The 20,143-nt window shown below is 39.6% G+C and overlaps 2 protein-coding genes and 1 long non-coding RNA gene across 5 annotated transcripts; 1 reads left to right on the top strand and 2 right to left on the bottom strand.

The window, feature by feature from the left end:
• Positions 1–572: 572 nt before the first annotated feature.
• zfyve19 (zinc finger, FYVE domain containing 19) lies at positions 573–12,533 on the bottom strand. Its single transcript, XM_027172704.2, has 11 exons — positions 12,147–12,533; positions 8,289–8,410; positions 8,131–8,184; positions 7,879–8,042; positions 7,660–7,802; positions 4,306–4,408; positions 3,949–4,173; positions 3,137–3,213; positions 2,656–2,757; positions 2,098–2,273; positions 573–886 (listed from the first exon to the last, which is right to left on the bottom strand). The coding sequence occupies exons 1-11, from the start codon at positions 12,198–12,200 to the stop codon at positions 790–792; spliced, it is 1,317 nt and encodes a 438-aa protein (XP_027028505.2). The 5' UTR covers positions 12,201–12,533; the 3' UTR covers positions 573–789.
• Positions 4,415–7,653, bottom strand: LOC125146057. Its single transcript, XR_007144562.1, has 3 exons — positions 6,950–7,653; positions 6,391–6,732; positions 4,415–6,173 (listed from the first exon to the last, which is right to left on the bottom strand). It is a non-coding gene; the product is annotated as an uncharacterized LOC125146057 (long non-coding RNA).
• Positions 12,534–12,755: 222 nt separating the features above from the next.
• On the top strand, positions 12,756–19,520 carry bub1bb (BUB1 mitotic checkpoint serine/threonine kinase Bb). 3 transcript variants are annotated; one of them, XM_027172705.2, is made up of 10 exons: positions 12,811–12,899; positions 13,018–13,084; positions 14,416–14,576; positions 14,692–14,751; positions 15,004–15,148; positions 15,257–15,453; positions 15,553–15,716; positions 15,823–16,001; positions 16,165–16,262; positions 18,793–19,520. In XM_027172705.2, the coding sequence occupies exons 3-10, from the start codon at positions 14,437–14,439 to the stop codon at positions 19,088–19,090; spliced, it is 1,281 nt and encodes a 426-aa protein (XP_027028506.1). In that variant the 5' UTR covers positions 12,811–12,899; positions 13,018–13,084; positions 14,416–14,436; the 3' UTR covers positions 19,091–19,520. The 3 variants fall into 3 exon arrangements, with proteins under 3 accessions (XP_047677691.1, XP_027028506.1, XP_027028508.1); XM_027172707.2 differs by having other exon boundaries at positions 12,874–12,927; XM_047821735.1 differs by lacking the exon at positions 13,018–13,084 and having other exon boundaries at positions 12,756–12,899.
• The last annotated feature ends 623 nt before the right edge of the window (positions 19,521–20,143 follow it).

The following is a 20,143-nucleotide window of genomic DNA, read 5'->3' as shown; positions in this document are numbered from 1 at the left end:
ACATTTAAATGACTGTATATTACAATCACACCCCCAGTGTCACCCATATGAGGATGGGTTCCCCTTGAGTCCGGTTCCTCTCAAGGTTTCTTCCTTTACCAATTTAAGGGAGTTTTTCCTTGCCACTGCTGCCTGAGTCACCTCAGACTTGCTCATAGGGGAATAAATACATACACATTGTGAACTATATAAATCTAATAATAACCTAGAATTTTTATTCTGTAAATTCTTATTTCTTTTATTATTCATTATTTCCTTTATCATTAATTATGTTTACCATCTGATCTATGTTTATGTTCTGTAAAGCTGCTTTGAGACAATGTCTATTGTAAAAAGCGCTATACAAATAAACTTAAATTGAATTGAATTGAACTGTTGCTGCCTCATAGCTCCAGGGTCCCTGGTTCGATCCTGAGCTTATGATACATGTGAAAGATTCTAGTAAGTGGATTGTCTATGTTAATGTGCAACGGATGGCCTTGTGCTTGAATCAGTGCTTCCTGGAAAAGCGATCCCATTGTGTCACTGAGCAGGAGAACGCGGTTGCTGAATATGAATGAATAAAGGAATAATAAACATTACGAGGAGCCACTTTATTTTAATTAAAACCATAACAGAGATTAAAGCTTGATGAAAACTATATTAAATCTCAGAAAACATTTAATGTTTTACAGTTAAAGTGCATTTCAAAATACCTAGGCTGTTATCAACAACCATGTGTGCATTTGTTAATGATGAACAATATTTACTTGATCTGTTCGGACACGTTCAGGTTGCTAGTGACACACGTTAACTGCATTTTGAAGATCTGGTCTTCTTGTTTTTCTTAGGGGCTGTGTAACTGGATGTGTGGTGTGCTTTTCGATCATATTCATCATGGCCTTCTCTGTAGGGTGAAAAGTAGAAATAGAATTAGACTATAATCAAGAGAAGAGGCTTATCAGTTAATATTATTTAAGAGTAGATGCAAATAATTATTAAGAAAAATTATATTTGATATGTTGGTTCTGCCCAAAAAGAACATTATTAATTAGTTGTAGTCCTTAGTCTTAATTCATTCAGGGTTGAATCGCACATTAAGGGTGATGCCCAAAGTGCAATCTTACAAGTAATGTCTATTTGCATGCAATGAAATGAATCTGCAGAATGCCATAACATCCATAGGATCCACAAAACTTATATCAAGCAAAGCAGTGATACCAAGAACGAGGATTTCAGCGAGGATTTCATATAAATGCTACAATAACAAACCATTCGTTCTTGAGATATTGTGCCAACACGAATCTTGGACAGACACGCAGATGGATAAACAGACAGAAAACCTACTAGCAGAGGCATAAATGGCTACAGAAAAATTACAGGTAAAAATTCCACTTAAAGGAATATTTGATCAGAAGATGCTCTCTATAATGCAGCTATTCTAACTTTCTACAAATAACCTTGAATTGCTAAATGGTCCATTTCTGCTTTTGCTTAAGGCCAGATAGATAAATATTGCCACATCCATTATATTTAACTTTTTTAATATTTTATTTTTCTCACAGCATGCACAGGATAAAATACAGTACATGACTGAGTATGAATGCCTCACATTCATAACTATAGGAAATGAGGTATTCTAATTCACAGTTATAGGAAATGAAGGTAAAGCATTCACATTCAGAACTTTAAGAAATGAGGTATTCTTATTCACATTCATAACAATGGGAAATGAGGTATTATTATTTAGAATAATAGGAAATGAAGTAAAGTATTCACATTCATACCTATGGAAAATGAGGTACTATTATTTACAATGATAGGAAATGAGGTATTCTTATTCACAGTCAGAACTATAAGGAATGAGGTAAATGTAGGAAATTAGATTCTTATTCACAGCTATAGAAAATGAGGTAAAGTATTCTCATTTACAAATTTAGGACATGAGGACATGAGGTGTCTTCACATTCACAACAAGCAAATGAGGTACTGGCATTCATAACTATAGGAAATGAGGTAAAAGTCTCCTCCTTTGCAAATACAGGAAATGAGGCAAGTTTTCACTAAACGAAACCAGATAATGGAATATTGTTTAATTTATTTATTTGTTTAGTTTACCTAAAACAGCGGTTGCAATACAAGTCCTGGTCACATGTGTGGCAACGAATGGTGGCGTCCTGATTACAGATACAGCACCAGGGCAGCTCAGCTTCTTCGTCATCATCATCATCATCATCCTCATCACATGTGGTACCCACGTTCACAGAAACAGCAGCAGGCTTTGTTTTAGATGCCTGAAATTGAATATAATACATCGTAAGAATGTAGAAAATACATTTCAGGCAAGTGTTAATGAAGTGTGCTAGTTAAAGTCGAAGCACCCCCTATGTCTAAAAGGTGAATTACACCCAATCTAAAGCTGAAACTACTTATGTTTGCTTGTGTGTGGAATTCTACAACCCTTCAACACAAAAAAAAAAGTCATTTTTAGGTAAGTGGAAGCAGGGATACTGAAAATCAGATATAAATGTGGTAAGCAATATACAGCTTTGCAATCATCTGCTACCCCGATGGGACGTACTTAGCAGGAAATGCATGCTGTATGAAGAAAAATGTGCACATGCCCATTGATTTGCTGTGAGATAGACACTAGAAAGGGTGTAAGAATTTTGTTACCTGCTTCTTACTGGAATTAGGTTTTTCTTTATTTCCTGGGCCACTGTGTTCTAGAGGGATATTATAACCACTGGCCTCATCTAAAGCAGTCTCCTCGGACAGCTAGGAGCCAAAAACATTCACAGTAGTTGTGTTTGATTAACAGTAATAGAAAATAATGGAAACATTATAAACACAAGAACAAGTCTACTTTAGGACCAGGCAATATGACCACGGTTGCAACATGATGGCCGTTATCTGTATGTGGACAACATTTAAAAAGTTCTGCTGGTTAAAATACATATTATGACCTGGAGAAACGTCTCCAAGTATCATGATATAATTTAGTTATATTGTGCATCCCTAGTCATCTTCAGTATAGGCATTTAATAATGACAACACACAATAAACAGGAACAATAACATGTAAAACAGACTTGGACAATATTTTTTAGATATTTATATTGTTATTACTACTCTACATGTAAATGTTATATACGCACCCTTTTTAGGATCCTGGCAATTGCTTCCTCCTCAGTCTCGTCATCACTGTCCGGCATCTGGAAGTCTGCCATAGTGACTGAACCACACAAACACGGTCATACAACTTTAAAAACACTCAAACTCCAGAACCAGTGAATGAAATGTACATTTGTAATTGAATTGTAATTGAAACTATAGCTACAATAAGAATTATACTATCTGAAAGGCGTTCCGGAGAACTTGGATGAAATCCACTTGAACATAAGTAATATGCACAGAAACTCCTCATAGTCTTGACTGAGGCTCAGAGCTGTGATGTTAACAACCTGCTGCACTACTGCTCCAGTTACATCAGTTTTGAGCTACATCACTATGCCATAATCCTTCAACATAATCTGCTTTCTAGGAGATATTCTGTCTGTTAAATCTCTTTCTGCATTTAGAATCTGCCTTTTTTTTTATAAACACAGTTATATGAACACATTTACACGATTTACTGATGTGATATCGATCTAAACTGATATTTTTGTTCTGATCCACTTAACATTGGTATAAAAGTAATGCGGCCTTTTATAAGATCTACCAAAATAAATAAATAAATGAAAGAAAAGTCTATAGAAAATATATCATTACAGTACTGGTAATGAATTTCCATTGGCTTGTGCTTTTAATGTATTTGTGGATCTGAGATCTGTTGAAGGAATGTGTTAGGAATGAATTACTACTAGATTCCCAACTTTCACAGTTCAAAATTTGTTCATAAACAAAAGCTTTCGCACTACACCTTATGCAACATAAAGCCTTTGTCAACATGAAGGAAAAACATAACTACCTTTGTCTGGATCTCGCCCTTGCAGCACTGCCAGTCTCTTGGCCACATAAACAAGCTGGCTCTGACAGATTTCTTCTCGTTTCAGCTCCTCCATGGCCTCGGCAAGCAAGCGGCTCTTTTCCTCCTCTATCTGCTTGAATGACAGCTGCTTGTCATCCAAATTCTCATCACTTGCTTGCTTGTTGAGATCGTTTAAGGGTATGACTGGATGCTCTGAATGATCAGCTATTATATAAATAATATATATATATATAACAGAATGGGCAAGATATTTGTAAGTTTAAAACTATATGCAAAAAAAATAATAAACAGGACAGATGATTTACATGCTGATCAAAACAAGACTGTAATAAATACCATCTGGGCACTGTCGGCTGTCAATGGCAACTTCCTCTGTCATCTGCGTGATCAAATCATTGGCCTGTTCAGTTTGAGTCCTGCTATCAGGCGGCTGATGAACCTGAATACAGTAAAGCGATATTGATTGTACTGAAATTGAGACTACATTCATGGAGGTGGTTTGAGTTTGGGTTGCACTGGAACTGTGCTGCGATTCCTATTAATATGAACTTGTACTGGAATCTGTGCTTGAACAGGAAGTGAAATAACCTGTGACATCATTAGTTTTTTCAACTAACACCTACAGCAGCATATTACATTGTGATGTAAAAACACAAATGCCCCTGGGATTTGTTTAATAATAAAAACAAACAAACAAACAAAAAACAAAAAACAGAATCAATGCTACGAAGGGCCCAGAAACAATCGTGCTCGGATTCGGTTCATAACAAACATGTCCTGTGTAAAAACCACTTACAGCAGTATCTGAAAATTTGAAATAGCTATGCTAATAAACTTACACTCTGATGAATGTCCACCTGTATCATGTGCTTGAATTAGTCCACAAGAAATGTACAGCAATGCAACCATCTTTTAATACAATATACCAAAAGATTATTTTGTTCCTTTTGTTTCTTTCCCTTCAATAAACTTTCTTATTATAAATGAAATTGACTTAACGCCAGGTTTAAATCCTGTGGATGTGTAGTGGCTGTTGCTATAAACTGTAGGTTCAATTATCCAAACCTAAACCTGGGGTTAACAATCTGATGTGCATATTTACGCTGTCAACAACCATGACTGAATAAACACAGCATGTGACAGCACTATATTAAAATACAGCTTGTCTTGTGATTTCACATCCGTGAGAAATAATAATTCTCCACATAATTCCTGCCGGTTTTTAAGTCTCCTGAGCAGCAAGAAGCAGCAAATCATATGTATTATTTTGATTCCTTGTAAGTATGGAGAGTTGTGTGTTTACTGATGGAGTAAACCATGACTGAAAAACCTTTTTTTGGTAGACACTGGAATAATGTACAGAGACTATTTGTATAGTGCTTTGATTAATAGACGTGGTCACAAAGCAAAATATAACTACTTCAAAGATATATTATACATTTATAAATCCATTCCTAACGAGCAAGCAAATGCAAAAATGGTGAGGAAAAACTGCCTGAGATGACATGAGGAAGTAACCTTAAGATTAAAAAGGGAACCCATCCTCATCTGGGTGAACATGGATTCTCTCCTCAGGAAAGGACCTGAACAGGGATTCTCTCCTCAGGAAAGGACCTGAACACGGATTGTCTCCTCAGGAAAGGACCTGAGCACGGATTCTCTCGTCAGGATAGGACCTGAACACGGATTCTCTCCTCAGGAAAGGACCTGAACACATATACTCTCCTCAGGAAAGGACCTGAACACGGATACTCTCCTCAGGAAAGGACCTGAGCACGGATTCTCTCCTTGGGAAAGGACCTGAGCACGGATTCTCTCCTCGGGAAAGGACCTGAGCATGGATACTCTCCCCAGGAAAGGACCTGAGCACGGATTCTCTCGTCAGGATAGGACCTGAACACGGATTCTCTCCTCAGGAAAGGACCTGAACACATATACTCTCCTCAGGAAAGGACCTGAACACGGATACTCTCCTCAGGAAAGGACCTGAGCACGGATTCTCTCCTTGGGAAAGGACCTGAGCACGGATTCTCTCCTCGGGAAAGGACCTGGGCATGGATACTCTCCCCAGGAAAGGACCTGAACACGGATTCTCTCCTCAGGAAAGGACCTGAAATCAGATACTATCCTCAAGGTAAGGACCTGAACACGGATACTCTCCTCAGGATAGGACATGAACACGGATTGTCTCCTCAGGAAAGGACCTGAGCACGGATTCTCTCGTCAGGATAGGACCTGAACACGGATTCTCTCCTCAGGAAAGGACCTGAACACATATACTCTCCTCAGGAAAGGACCTGAACACGGATACTCTCCTCAGGAAAGGACCTGAGCACGGATTCTCTCCTTGGGAAAGGACCTGAGCACGGATTCTCTCCTCGGGAAAGGACCTGAGCATGGATACTCTCCCCAGGAAAGGACCTGAGCACGGATTCTCTCGTCAGGATAGGACCTGAACACGGATTCTCTCCTCAGGAAAGGACCTGAACACATATACTCTCCTCAGGAAAGGACCTGAACACGGATACTCTCCTCAGGAAAGGACCTGAGCACGGATTCTCTCCTTGGGAAAGGACCTGAGCACGGATTCTCTCCTCGGGAAAGGACCTGGGCATGGATACTCTCCCCAGGAAAGGACCTGAACACGGATTCTCTCCTCAGGAAAGGACCTGAAATCAGATACTATCCTCAAGGTAAGGACCTGAACACGGATACTCTCCTCAGGATAGGACATGAACACGGATTGTCTCCTCAGGAAAGGACCTGAGCACGGATTCTCTCGTCAGGATAGGACCTGAACACGGATTCTCTCCTCAGGAAAGGACCTGAACACATATACTCTCCTCAGGAAAAGACCTGAACACGGATACTCTCCTCAGGAAAGGACCTGAGCACGGATTCTCTCCTTGGGAAAGGACCTGAGCACGGATTCTCTCCTCGGGAAAGGACCTGAGCATGGATACTCTCCCCAGGAAAGGACCTGAGCACGGATTCTCTCGTCAGGATAGGACCTGAACACGGATTCTCTCCTCAGGAAAGGACCTGAACACATATACTCTCCTCAGGAAAGGACCTGAACACGGATACTCTCCTCAGGAAAGGACCTGAGCACGGATTATCTCCTTGGGAAAGGACCTGAGCACGGATTCTCTCCTCGGGAAAGGACCTGAGCATGGATACTCTCCCCAGGAAAGGACCTGAACACGGATTCTCTCCTCAGGAAAGGACCTGAAATCAGATACTATCCTCAAGGTAAGGACCTGAACACGGATACTCTCCTCAGGATAGGACATGAACATAGATATTTCCCTCAGGATAGGACCTGAACACGGATAATTCGCACAGGAAAGGACGAGAACACAGATATTCTCCTCAGAAAAGAACCTGAACATGGATACTCCCCTCAGGAAAAGACCTGAACACAGATACATGTGGATGATCTATCTATCTATCAGATAGTATGATGACAAATCATTTCTATAATTGTGTACTAAAATGGGCAAAAAGTGCAATTGGGTAATAAGGAAATTTATTCTTTTTTTTTTGCTGATAGAGACTTGATTGTAAACCTGTTTGTATCAATTGAAGTCAAAATCCATATTTATAGTTTCTAAGTGAAACCCTTCAACAATGTAAATAACCCATAAGAAATCATTTTGTATATCATCTGATTGTGTGCCTTATACTTACTGATGGGGGTACTTGAGAAGGAGGTGGTCTTCCTTTTAAAGCAGCCAAGCGGTCTTCCATCTCTCGAGCTGAAGGAACCGGCTGATCTGGAGCTTTTAGGGCAGCAAGACGAGCCTCTATCTCCTTCTCAGATGGAATGGACTCTGTATATAATGAAGTTGAAGATGTTTGTCTGGTGAATTGTACAATATTGTGTTAACGAATGTGGGCGACTCTTACTTGGTTTTGTTTCCTCTTTCAGCTTCTGAAGTCTTTGTGCAATCGCTTGGTCCTCCTTAAGAAGACCCTTGGTTGAATGAAGAGCTGATGTATTGCTTGTTCTACTAGCATGTCTTAGAGGCTGATGAGATTGAGACTGTTTGGCTTCGAGGGCAGCTATCCGCCTACAACCCAAGACATCGTTAACATTATCTAATAACCCGGAAAGACACACAGATGATTTTGACATGCAAAAAGCTTCTCAGCTCTTACTTTTTGTAGTTTTCAGGTGGTGACCATCTTGCAGCATCGTTCTGTCTTCCACCACTGCATGTATTGTACAAAAGAGCATTTAGATTATTCTAGAGCATTTGTTTATTCCGTTCATCCACAGAGCACATTATAATACACTAATGTGTTCAAAAGCAAACCTTGTGAGATCGCCATGGCACTGCTTGCAGACTTTTTGCTGAGTGTTACCGTAGCGTGGCACCAACGCACTAAATGTCAGACACCCAGAACAAAATGAGCGTCCACAGTTTTTGCAGCCCAACTGTAATGAAATTGAATGTTCATTGGTTTATGGCAAAAATGGACAAGATCATTCAAAATCTACACATCATCCACGTTATTAGTAACACCTCTATATTCATCCAGATTCAGTTACTGCTCACATTATTTATCAGAATTAAAAAAATGTGTAAACTTTAACTGTGGCCTGGTTATTGGTACCACATAGGCTATTTTGAGTATTTCACAAACTAGTGATCTGGGATTTTCTACACACACCAACCTCTAGAGTTTACATAGAATGATGCACAAAACAGCTTTACGTAGATAAGTCAGAGGGAAATGGTCAGAAATAATCACTCTACAACTGTAATCAGCAGAAAGTCATCTCAGCATTCGCAACCCAACAAGCATTGAGATGGACGAGCTAAAACAGCAGAAGACTAAATCAGGGTCCACTCCTGTCAGCCAAAAACAAGAATCTATAAACTCATAAATAAAACATTTCCCCAGATGTTTGACATGACTATGGTGTGATTAATTGAAGCTTTTGAACTAGATCTGATTTACTGCACCTTGCTGCTGCCACATGTGATTGGCTGATTAGATATCTGCATAAATGGCACCTCTGTAAAATCTGTAATTATCCAAAAATATTTGTATGAAATGTAGTCAACCTTGTTATCATTGTTGTCTACCGCCCTCCTGGTCCCCTAGGAGACTTCCTGGAAGAAATGGACTCACTGCTTAGTGCTTTCCCTTCCGATAGCTCCCCCCTGACAGTGCTTGGTGACTTCAACCTCCCCTCTGACAAGCTACATTCTTCTTCCCTCCTGTCTCTTCTCGACTCTTTCTCCCTCACACTCAACAGCTACATCCCCACACACAAAGGAGGCAATGTCCTGGACCTGGTTTTCACCCGTCCTTCTCCAGCTACAGACGTGACTGCTACCCCACTCCACGTCTCTGATCATCACCTGGTATCCTTCACCATCACTCTACCTATCTTACCTAAAACTACCTCTCACCCCCTCGCTCTTACTCGCCGCAACCTTCACTCTGTCTCACCTTCATCTGTAGCTTCTGGCACTCTTTCTTCCCTTCCTGATGCTAAGTCTTTTTCCTCACTACCCTTAGACTCAGCCACAGATACTTTCCTCTCATCTCTTTCCTCAACTATGGACTTCCTCTGCCCTATGTTCACTAAACCCAAGAAAACTTCTTGTTTTGCTCCTTGGCTTTCAGATGTGCTGCGCAACAATCGAAGAGAGCTAAGATCATCAGAGAGAAAGTGGAAGAAATTTGATGCAGATCTTGATTTTTACAGAACACTTCTTGTCAAGTTCTCCTCAGATGTGACTTCTGCCAAGACTGCATTCTACAAGGAAAAGCTTGAAGCTTCCTCACATGACCCTCGGAAATTCCACAACATCATCTCTTCTCTGCTCAACCCCCCGGCTCCACCTTCTTCATCCTCCCTGACTGCAGAAGACTTTGCTTCTTTCTACCAGGAGAAGATTGAGGAAATCTGCCGGACCTTCACTTCAGCCCCGACTGCACTTACATCTCAGAGTATGGATTCCCCTACACCTTCGTTGTCACATTTTTCAACTGTGGCAGCAGAAGAGATTTTACAACTCATCCAGTCCTGCAATCCTACCACCTGCCCATTGGATCCACTCCCTACCACTATGCTCCAGACCATCTCACAAGATCTCTTGCCCTTCATTTCCGCTATCGTCAATAGATCCATAGCATCTGGTCAGGTACCAACTACTTTCAAGAGAGCAAGGGTTATTCCCATCCTAAAGAAGCCTGCTCTGGATTAATCAGACATCAGTAGCTACAGACCGGTATCACTTCTCTCATTTCTTTCAAAAATTCTTGAACACATTGTCTATAATCAACTGTCTGTCTATCTCTCACAGAACAACCACAGATCCCAAACAGTCTGGCTTTAAAGCAGCTCACTCTACAGAGACAGCCCTTTTGGATGTCTCTGAGAAGCTACATACTGCTAGATCAGCCAAACTATCATCCGTCCTTATCCTCCTTGACCTTTCAGCAGCGTTTGATACGGTCAACCACAAGACTCTCTTATCCTCCCTCAAGAGTCTTGGGATTTGCGGATCAGCTTGGGAATGGTTTGCCTCCTACCTGGAAGGACGCTCATATCAAGTAACATGGAGGGGAGTGACATCTGCTTCACGCAGACTCTCCACTGGCATCCCACAGGGCTCAGTACTTGGTCCTCTTCTTTTCTCCTTGTATACTCACTCTCTTGGTGAAGTTATTTCATCACATGGGTTCTCTTACCACTGCTATGCTGATGATACACAACTTATCTTCTCTTTCCCACCCTCAGATGCCACAGCTTCTGACCGGATCTCAGCATGTCTGGCAGAAATTTCATCATGGATGACTGCTCATCAGTTAAAGCTCAATCCTAGCAAAACTGAACTGCTGTTCATCCCAGGTGATTCATCCCCAGGTCACGATCTTGCTATATCCTTGCACAACGATCTGATCTCCCCTTCAGCCACAGCTCGCAACCTTGGGGTAACCATGGACAATCAACTGTCCTTTTCCTCTCATGTTGCAAATGTGACTCGCTCATGTCGGTTTCTTCTCTACAACATTAGAAGGATTCGGCCATTTTTGTCCACACAGACTGCCCAGGTACTTGTTCAGTCTCTTGTCATTTCTAGACTGGATTACTGCAATGCACTGCTGGCAGGTCTACCTATGAACGCAATCCGTCCTCTGCAAATGATCCAAAATGCAGCTGCCCGGCTTGTTTTCAACCTGCCAAAGTTCTCGCATACCACCCCGCTGCTGCGATCCCTCCACTGGCTTCCGGTAGCTGCACGCATCAGATTCAAAACACTGATGCTGGCCTACAAAGCCAAAAATGGACCAGCTCCCTCTTACCTCAAAGCCCTCATCATTCCTCGCACTGCACCCCACACCCTCTGATCTACCAGCACTGCTCGACTGGTTCCACCATCTCTCAGGGTAAGAGGCAAGTATACTACAAGACTCTTCTCTGTACTGGCACCAAGGTGGTGGAATGAACTTCCCATAGAGGTCCGGACAGCCGAGTCACTGGCTATTTTCAAGCGGCGGTTGAAGACCTACTTATTCAGGAAGCACTTCAACTAGCACTTCTTTCCTTATCCTTTGCATTTAAAAAAAAACAAAACAAAAAAAAACAAAAAAAAAAACCTTTGATACTTTTTCATTGTAACTTTGAACAAATGTTTTAAACTCATGGTATCTTAAGTATGTAACCTAGTGAACCAGCATTAATGTATTCAGTGTTAGAGATTTAAGCACTTATGTACGTCACTCTGTATAAGGGCGTATGCCAAATGCTGTAAATGTAAGTGCAGCTATTCTAACTTTATACAAACAACCTTGAGTTGTTAAATGGTCCATTTCTGCTTTTGTTTAAGGCCAGATAGATATTTACTTAAAAAAAAAAAATTAAACAAATAAATCTGCAGATTGCCAAATTTTCCATTAGGATCCACAAAGCTTATATCAAGTAAAGCAGTGATACCAAGAACAAGGATTTCAAATACTAATAGAATAGAGTATAATGCTATTATATAGAATATATAGAATTATGCAATAGAATACTATTATAGAATAGAGTTGAATTTTCTAGTATAAGAAATATCACATCAATGTGTCCCTTACAGAGGATACTATAAATTATATAAATTAATTATATTAACATTTTATTACTCTACCTACAAACAAACAAACAAACAAACCTCCTTTTTGAAGAGACTGAACTTTGAAGCACAACCATAACATCTCTTATCCATAGTTGGCCTTTTCCACTGGGAATCTTCAGTTATAGTCAAACCACAAGGCAATATCCAAGACAACACGACTGGATCACCTTCTATAGCATTATATATTACACTATATATTGGAAAAATTAATTTACATATAAACTTAAATGTTTAGTGAAAGCAATTGATGATGCACAAACACCAAATTCAACTTCACTCCCATTTGGCAAAGAGGATAAACACAGGAAACGAAAACGGAATTGTCAGCTCACGGGAAATGTAGTTTAATAAACATGTTACCAGACAAAATGTCTGAAACTATCGTTTTAATTTCCTTTTTGGGGAAAAAAAGTATATTTTTTTTGTATTTACACAAATATAGACGAGTCTGCTATTTCTCAATAACGCAAAATAAAACAGGAAACTGATCAACCAAAACATTTATAAACTACATTACCCAGAATGCTTCACATCAACCTATGTTCGTTGTTAGGTCGCAAGTGCACAACGATATATAAACCATTGGAAAAAATAGAATAATTTCTGAAAAATATCTGCATTTAACAATATACAATATTAATCTGTAAAGAATCTGTAATTATGAGTATTTTTTTAAGCCCACGCCGGAAGCTTGGGGTTGAATCACGTGAACAGAGTTTATCCAATCAGCGAGCTGTCAGTCGTTCAAATCTACCCAGACAGATAAAGACGTTGAGACGAGCTACAACGGTAATTACATACAAATATAAATACACATGTATGTTTGTTATGTGGTTATTTATTACTAAGGGAACGTATTGCACTGGGGCAAGAAAATTAACTACTGTGACTTATTCTTTGTTTGCAGTAAGACGAGTCTTTTGGGTAGCATCAAGCTAACACAGGAGCTCCAGTAGCCTTCTGGGTCATTACAGGTACAGTAACTTTAACCTGCTTATGTGGTGTCTCAGCTTGATTAGTATGTGTATAGCAGGCAGAGTTTGAGTTAGTTTTGAGTTTATTACTGTCTAAATCCTATCCTATTTATATAGTAGAACCATTTACTTGTACTTTTCAACAATGTCCACACATCTATGCACTGCTATAGCCTTTATATTTATTCACTGTACATATGTTTATATACCTATGTGTGTGTGTGTGTATATATATATATATATATATATATATATATATATATATATATATATATAGTACATACTGTACACATGTTTACATATAAATCTATATATATTACATTCTGTACATGTATACCCCCTCTCTCTCATTCATATATATATGAATGGATCTATCTATCTGTCTGTCTGTCTGTCTGTAAATGAGACTGACTGATGTTTATACTAATGCTACAGAATTGCATGCAAGCAGAAGATCGTAACCATTCAGCCATAACATTAAAACCACCTGCTTAATATCGTGTACGCTCCTCGTCCTGCTGAAACACTCTGAGCCCCATAGAGACACCGAGATGTTAGCAGTAGGTCCTTTAAGTGCTGTAAGTTTCAAGGTGGGCCATCTTCTACTGCTCCATTTTTGACACTCTGATTCACTCTGGGCAGAAGGCAAGCCTGGGGAGGCAGAGTGATGCTCTGGGCAATGTTCTGCTAGGAAACCTTGTGTCCTGGCATTTATGTGGATGTCACTTTGACATCTACCTGCATGAACATTGTTGTAGACCAAGTACATCCTTTCAGTGTAACAGTATTTTTTTCTGCATTCTAATACTCCCTGTCACATTACAACAATTATTCAGGAATGAGTTGAGGAACATGAGTTCAAGGTGTCTTCCAAATTTGCCAGATTTTAATCTGATCAATTAAGCATCTGTAGTATGTGCTGGACACACAAGTCAGATCCAGCTTCACCTTACAACTTACAGGACTTCAAGCATCTGCTCTTAACATCTACAGCCAGTGGTGTCCAGGCCTTGAGTATTTCAGAACACTGTCAGAGTAATATTTGCCCATCATATGTGAATTATTCAAACTTTTTTTTGTCTGCTTTCCGACCATTTTTCTCGCAATTGAGAATGAAACCGCATGCACTTATTGCATGTTCTATGTAGTCCCCCAAAAAGAAAAGGCACGAAAAGCTCAGCAAAGATGGATATTTGGGAAAAAAATGAGAGAAGAGTTTTTGGCCATAACAATCACAAAAAAACTGCACAAAGACCTAAAGAGACTAATTCCTGCCATTTTATTAGTTCTCACTCAGATTTGAGATAAGCAGTGTAATGTGCCTTTTTTAGTCTGTCGACTCTCAGCTAACGATGGCAGAAGGAGAGGTGGAGTGGGAGTTATGCAAAGAGAACATCCAACCGCTGAGACGTGGCCGAGCCATCTCCGCCCTGCACCAAGCACTCAGCCAGCAGCAAGAGGGCATCTCTAGTGCTATCAACCAACAAAAACAGTAAGCACTTCTTTTCTAGTATGTTCTAGATGTCATGGTTTTTACTCCACGAAGCCTCATGTTGTTGTAACAACTTTAACAGTAAGGGTTTGATTTTACCTGTGGACATTTCTAGAGCATACGAGTTGGAGCTCCGAATGTACGATGGAGATGACCCTCTGGATGTCTGGGATAGGTGAGATTGTTTTCACCATTATTCTTGGGTGGTGTTTACGCTGGGGAGGTTGGTTTGGCTTCAGATTCACTTGATTCTAACGAACTCCTGCATAGTTTCCATGCCATTCATGGTATACGTGACGTCGTAGAAACTAATGACAGTGCCACGTGCGCTGGTTAATTTATTCAGACTACACTGCCCATGTGAAAGCCCCTTTTAATATCCATTTGCAACATGACCGAGGAAAGCTGACAGCCTTTGCTTTTGCAGGTACATAAAGTGGACAGAGCAGACGTACCCACAAGGTGGTAAAGAGAGCGGGTTGTCTATTCTTCTAGAAAGAGCAGTTATGAAGTTTACAGAAGAAAAAAAGTATCACAACGATCCTCGTTACGTGGACCTTTGGATCAAATTTGTAAGTACTCTACAAGACCAGTACTGTGTACAGGACAGGTACAAAACACCACACCTCAGCTTTTTAAATATATACACACACACTATGCTTTGTTGTTCTGACCTGTAGACGGAAAGCTGTACCGATCCGCTGGATGTCTACCGGTACATGCAAGCTCAGGGAATAGGGACAATGCAGGCATCTTTTTACATCGCATGGTCTGAAGAGTATGAGAAACGAGGAAATCCACGGATGGCTGACGGCATATTCCAGGAAGGTTTAAAGTGTAGGGCTGAACCTCTAGACAGACTACAGCAATTTCACAAGTATGGAGTCTTGTGTATTTTTATTTGTTATATGAATCGATCTACATTATTAACCGTGATTCACAGACCATGAGCAAATCCTAATCTTTCTCCCCTCAGGGCTTTACAGGCACGTGTGTGTAGGCAGATGATGACATCAACGGTCGAGGAGGAATCCGACGATGAGCTTCTCGAGCCTCAGAGGGCTTCACTCGCAGAGTTGAAAGCCAAAGGAAAGAAAAAAGCTGTTGCTCCCATCAACAGGGCTGCTGAAACTATTGGCTGTGAGGAACTGAGTTACTAACATAAAACCAAACATAAAAAAAGATGGATGAGAAGCAAATTCTATGCAGCATTGATGGCTTATTGATTTTTTTTTTCTTTGCCCAGTTGCCCGGGGGATGCAGTTTAAACAACCACTCGGACCAGGTCAGAACAGTCGACTTATGATATTTGATGAGAATAAGGAGCACCCTGAGCCCCAGGAACTCAAAGAAAGTTGGGCAGCCCCTCCAACTGCTAAGGCCAAGGAGAATGAACAGAAACCTGATAAATGGAGTAATGCTAAGGTACATTTTATTCTATTGATTTATTTATTTTTTAATTCTGAAAAAGAAAAAAGTCAATTGTCTCTGGTGTCAGGGTGTCTCTGTTTGTCTGTGTGTGTCAGTCCTAGTATTATTTTGGTCTACATGTAAACATTAAAAGGGATATTTTCTCTCTTGTTGCCAGTTGCCACCGAAGTCCCGATTTGGCCATAGTGTCGTTGCTCCGCCGCCCAAGCCAAATTTCCAGCCCTTTGTGGAAGAGAGTAATCAGCCTCCTGTTGTGTGAGTGCTCTATAAGATACTGCTATCTGCTTGCCTTATCATACTCCTGTATGCCCATTAGGCCTTGAGCCATTGGTTTTTAGCGTACATGCTAATGATCTCCTCCATTGCTTTATTGGACACGGAGGATCTTTAGGTTTAGAGCCATGTTCAAATAGGCTTTGAGTCTCAAATAGCTCCCTCTTGGAATGGATAATGCACTACATATGATTAGTTTCAACAGCCTTTTGGATTGAGAATGTTTTCTGGCTATTAATGTGACCTGATTCTGCTGTTGCAGACAAATATTAATTCAATTCAAGTTTATTTATATAGTGCTATTAACAACTGACTTCATCTCAAAGCAGCTTTACTGAACATAAACATTAAAAGAAAAGGTTAAAATAAAGATTAATATGATACAAAATTCATGATTAATATTAGATATATATGAATGTGTTTGTATTTATCCCCAATGAGCAAGTCTGAGGTGACTGTGAAGGAAAAACTCCCTTGAATGTAAAGGAAAAAACCTTGAGAGGAACCAGACCCAAAGGGGAACCTCACCCTCATATGGGTGACACATATCTAAGATTATAAAAGAATTCTTAGGTCGTGAGTTGAGAGCTCTTAGTCGGTCCCAAGTGATGCAGCCGAAGGTCATCCACCTTGTTGTTGGGAGGCTGTTATTTCTAATCCTCAAGTCAACAGGGTTTGCACAAGATGCAAAAGTACTGCAAAATAGCCTTTTTTTATGTATTATTATTCAGTGGTGCTTAAGTGTTTGAATTATTAAAAAGGCGATAAATACAAAATCGCTAAATAACTTCTTTTCCGTTAGAATACAGATACAATCCGACAATAATCTTCTTATTAACTCACCTGTTTATATACATAACTCAAGTAGCACACAAATTAAAGTGATGCCTAGTTAAAAAGTGCCATCTGGGCAGTGCATTTTTGTTAAATGCATTAATTTGTTTGTTTGTTTGTTTATTTATTTATTTATTTTTACTAATTCTTTTGTATAGACCTTGGGAAAATAAAAAACCTGCCCAAGGTGGTGTATGACAGGAAAAGCAACCAATCAGTTTTTATTCATGCGCCTCATAAGCAACTTACTGCGAACAAGCCTGCGTCCTTCTTCCATGAGGGAAGTAGAGCATCATCACGGAAGTATTTTAAAAATGCAAAAGGCGTTTCCCGGAAATCTCAGTCAATGAGATGACGACTTCAAAATTCCTATGGTGTTTCCAATTTTGTGTGCCATACGTGTAGCACTGCACAATCCGCTATATAGAGACTGCACAGGGCTACATAAAGGAAAGTCTGCTGTACAATAATTACCAGAACAGGACAATAAGCACAGTAAGAGAGTTGGTTGTAGTGTGGATAAAGTATCACACACAGTATAGCTGGTAGTGCAAATAAATCAAACAATATAATAACAGGTCGCTGTAATTGTAACGTTGACACAGTGTTCAGCAGATAAGATTGTAACATAACATTTAAAACATGCCTAATATTGTGTAGCTCCCTCTTTTGCCCTGATCCCTGAAGGCCTGGCATGCTGTGGTATCTGGCACCAAGACTTTAACAGCAGATCCTTTAAGTCCTGTAAGTTGTAAGGGGAAGCCTATATGGACCTGACTTGTTTTCCTGTGCATCCCACAGATGCTCAATCAAACTGATATCTGGGGATTTTCTAAAATAATATCTGTCCGTCAAACCATTTCTAAACCATTCTTGCAGTGAGGCCAGTTTTAGCATCTGTTATGGAGTTCCTCTGACCCAGGAGTTCAGCCATCACAATCTGAACCTTGTAAGAGTCCCTCACATCCTTACTGTTGCCCATTGTTCCTGCAAAATATGAACACATTCTCTATGTGTAAGGAACTGTGTCCTCAGTCTCCCTACTTAATCATAGCACCATTATACAATCAACTGTTTGCTACAAAAATCATTCATCACCAATAGGAGAATGGCAAAGGATTTAGAGTAGTGACTATGATGGGATGTGCTAATAGCCCCCAAAAAAATATCTTTATTGCCTTTGGCTTACTTTTTAAGATTGTTTTCCCATTTTCTTTATGAAACTATCTAATTTTCTATAAGCACATTAGACGATATTTAATATAATCTCAGGCACGTGTATATAACAGCCAAGCTTTTAGGATCAGTGTGACAAGTAGTAAAAAAAAAAAAGGCTGCGCAAGTTGTACAGTAATAGCTCTGTGCCAAGGTGTTCTATTCTCTAAATTCATTTTGGAATGTATTTTAAAAGCAATTTATAACAGATTTGAATGGATTTGTGTTTGTAAAAGGAACCTTTACTGTATGACCTTGTGTTGAACATCATAATGGGATCATTATTGATTTAAAAAAAAAAAAAAAGTCCTGTTTTTAAATACGGAAAATGGCAAGAATCCTGTATAAGCAAGAAAGTAAAAAAGCTGTTCTGTGTGATAGTGAACTGTGTTTATTAAATATTTATTTATTTGTTTTTGTTACCCACTTTGTTTTTAAATTTATTATATTCTCTTTCCTCCAGAACTCCATGTAAGATCAACCCAGTAGTGAACACTGTACTATCCGCCAGGAAGCCGCGTTGTGACGAACAAACGCCACTGAAGCGACTACAAGAGCGGCAACAGCTCATGCAGCTACATCAGGAAGATGAGGACAAAAGTGGAGAGAAGAGCATGTACTGCAAGGAGCTGCTGTTCAGCGGGGTCACCGAGTTTTCCTTCGAAGAACTGCGCGCTGAGCGATTCCGCCAGAAATGCAGCCAGAAAACGGACGCTGAAAGAAGCAACCAAGAAGAGCCTCATACTAGTCAAAAGGACTGAACAGAGCACATAGTCATATCGGTGATTGTAGACTCAGAGTCTAAGTCAGTGTTTTTTTATGTTAGTCCTGTAGTTGTAGCTAAAGAAGTAGAATCTGAGAAGTCTAGCAAGGAGTCATGAGTTGCTGTTGTGATTGTTATTGTTTCAGTACCCGAGACCTTCTCATTCAAATATACCGATGCTCAACTGGTGACTATTCCAGGTTTTTATTTGTATAGTTATATACTTATTAAAGTGTTTTTGTACATATTCTTTTATATATAAAACCACTCTCTCTAACTTGCCTTTTTTATGTTGTATTAGCAATTTTGCTAGTGTCCGGTGTAAACTTTTTGGTACAACGTGCTATTGCAGCTTGATACTGTATGACCTACATCTTGGAAACGCTTCACAAAAACCACGTTTTAATAAACACAAGCAGATTTTTCAACAGTGTAAACAGTGATTTATTTATTTATTCAATGGTGGATATGAAGCTTTGTGACAGAGAAATCTGAGGAAGATGTACCACTGAAAAATATCGTTCTATTAAACATTTATACTCTCCGAGTAATTGCTTAGTCATTAGGAAAGATAAAGAGGACAGAAAATATAGTGACAGCACGAGAAGTGCACAGCAGGAAAATGTGTAACCTTAAATTGACTGGTAAAGGGGAAATACTTTACATCTTATTCAGGTTTAAAATCAAGGAAAAAAATTAAACTTTTCTGTCTCTCTATGATGGGAATAATATCTTTGTATTTTATAACTTGTTATGAACATGTTATGAAGAGTGATGAGATGAATTGCAATTATTGGCAAAGTCTGTTTTTTCTAATGAACTTGAACTTAAAGACCCCCCCCAAAAAAAATAAATAAAATAAAATAAAATAAATTTCCACTGCATTTCAGCCTTGCCATAACAGGACCAGCTGACATCATGTCAGTAATTCTCTCGTTAACACAGGTGAGAGGGTTGAGGAAGACCAGGCTGGAGATCACTGTTTCTTAAACAGGCTGGAGTCATGCTGCTTAAGTTAGAATAACCGACTGAAAGGTTTAAAAGTTGGGTG

The sequence above is a fragment of the Tachysurus fulvidraco genome, chromosome 12 (assembly GCF_022655615.1).
Source record: "Tachysurus fulvidraco isolate hzauxx_2018 chromosome 12, HZAU_PFXX_2.0, whole genome shotgun sequence".
In the NCBI taxonomy this organism is placed as follows: Eukaryota; Metazoa; Chordata; class Actinopteri; order Siluriformes; family Bagridae; genus Tachysurus; species Tachysurus fulvidraco.
The sequence above is the reverse complement of the archived record's forward strand: the minus strand, read 5'-3'. Positions and strand labels throughout refer to the sequence as shown.

Coding starts and splice junctions, on each gene's coding strand:
- zfyve19 (XM_027172704.2), bottom strand. CDS start 12,200: ATGGATAAGAGATGTTATGGTTGTGCTTCAAAGTTCAGTCTCTTCAAA. Junction 8,043..8,130: donor CCACCTGAAAACTACAAAAA/GTAAGAGCTGAG, acceptor CTTGGGTTGTAG/GCGGATAGCTGCCCTCGAAG. Junction 2,274..2,655: donor CTAATTCCAGTAAGAAGCAG/GTAACAAAATTC, acceptor ATTCAATTTCAG/GCATCTAAAACAAAGCCTGC.
- bub1bb (XM_047821735.1), top strand. CDS start 12,771: ATGAGTATTTTTTTAAGCCCACGCCGGAAGCTTGGGGTTGAATCACGT. Junction 12,900..14,415: donor CGTTGAGACGAGCTACAACG/GTAATTACATAC, acceptor TGCCTTTTTTAG/TCTGTCGACTCTCAGCTAAC. Junction 16,263..18,792: donor AGTAATCAGCCTCCTGTTGT/GTGAGTGCTCTA, acceptor TCTTTCCTCCAG/AACTCCATGTAAGATCAACC.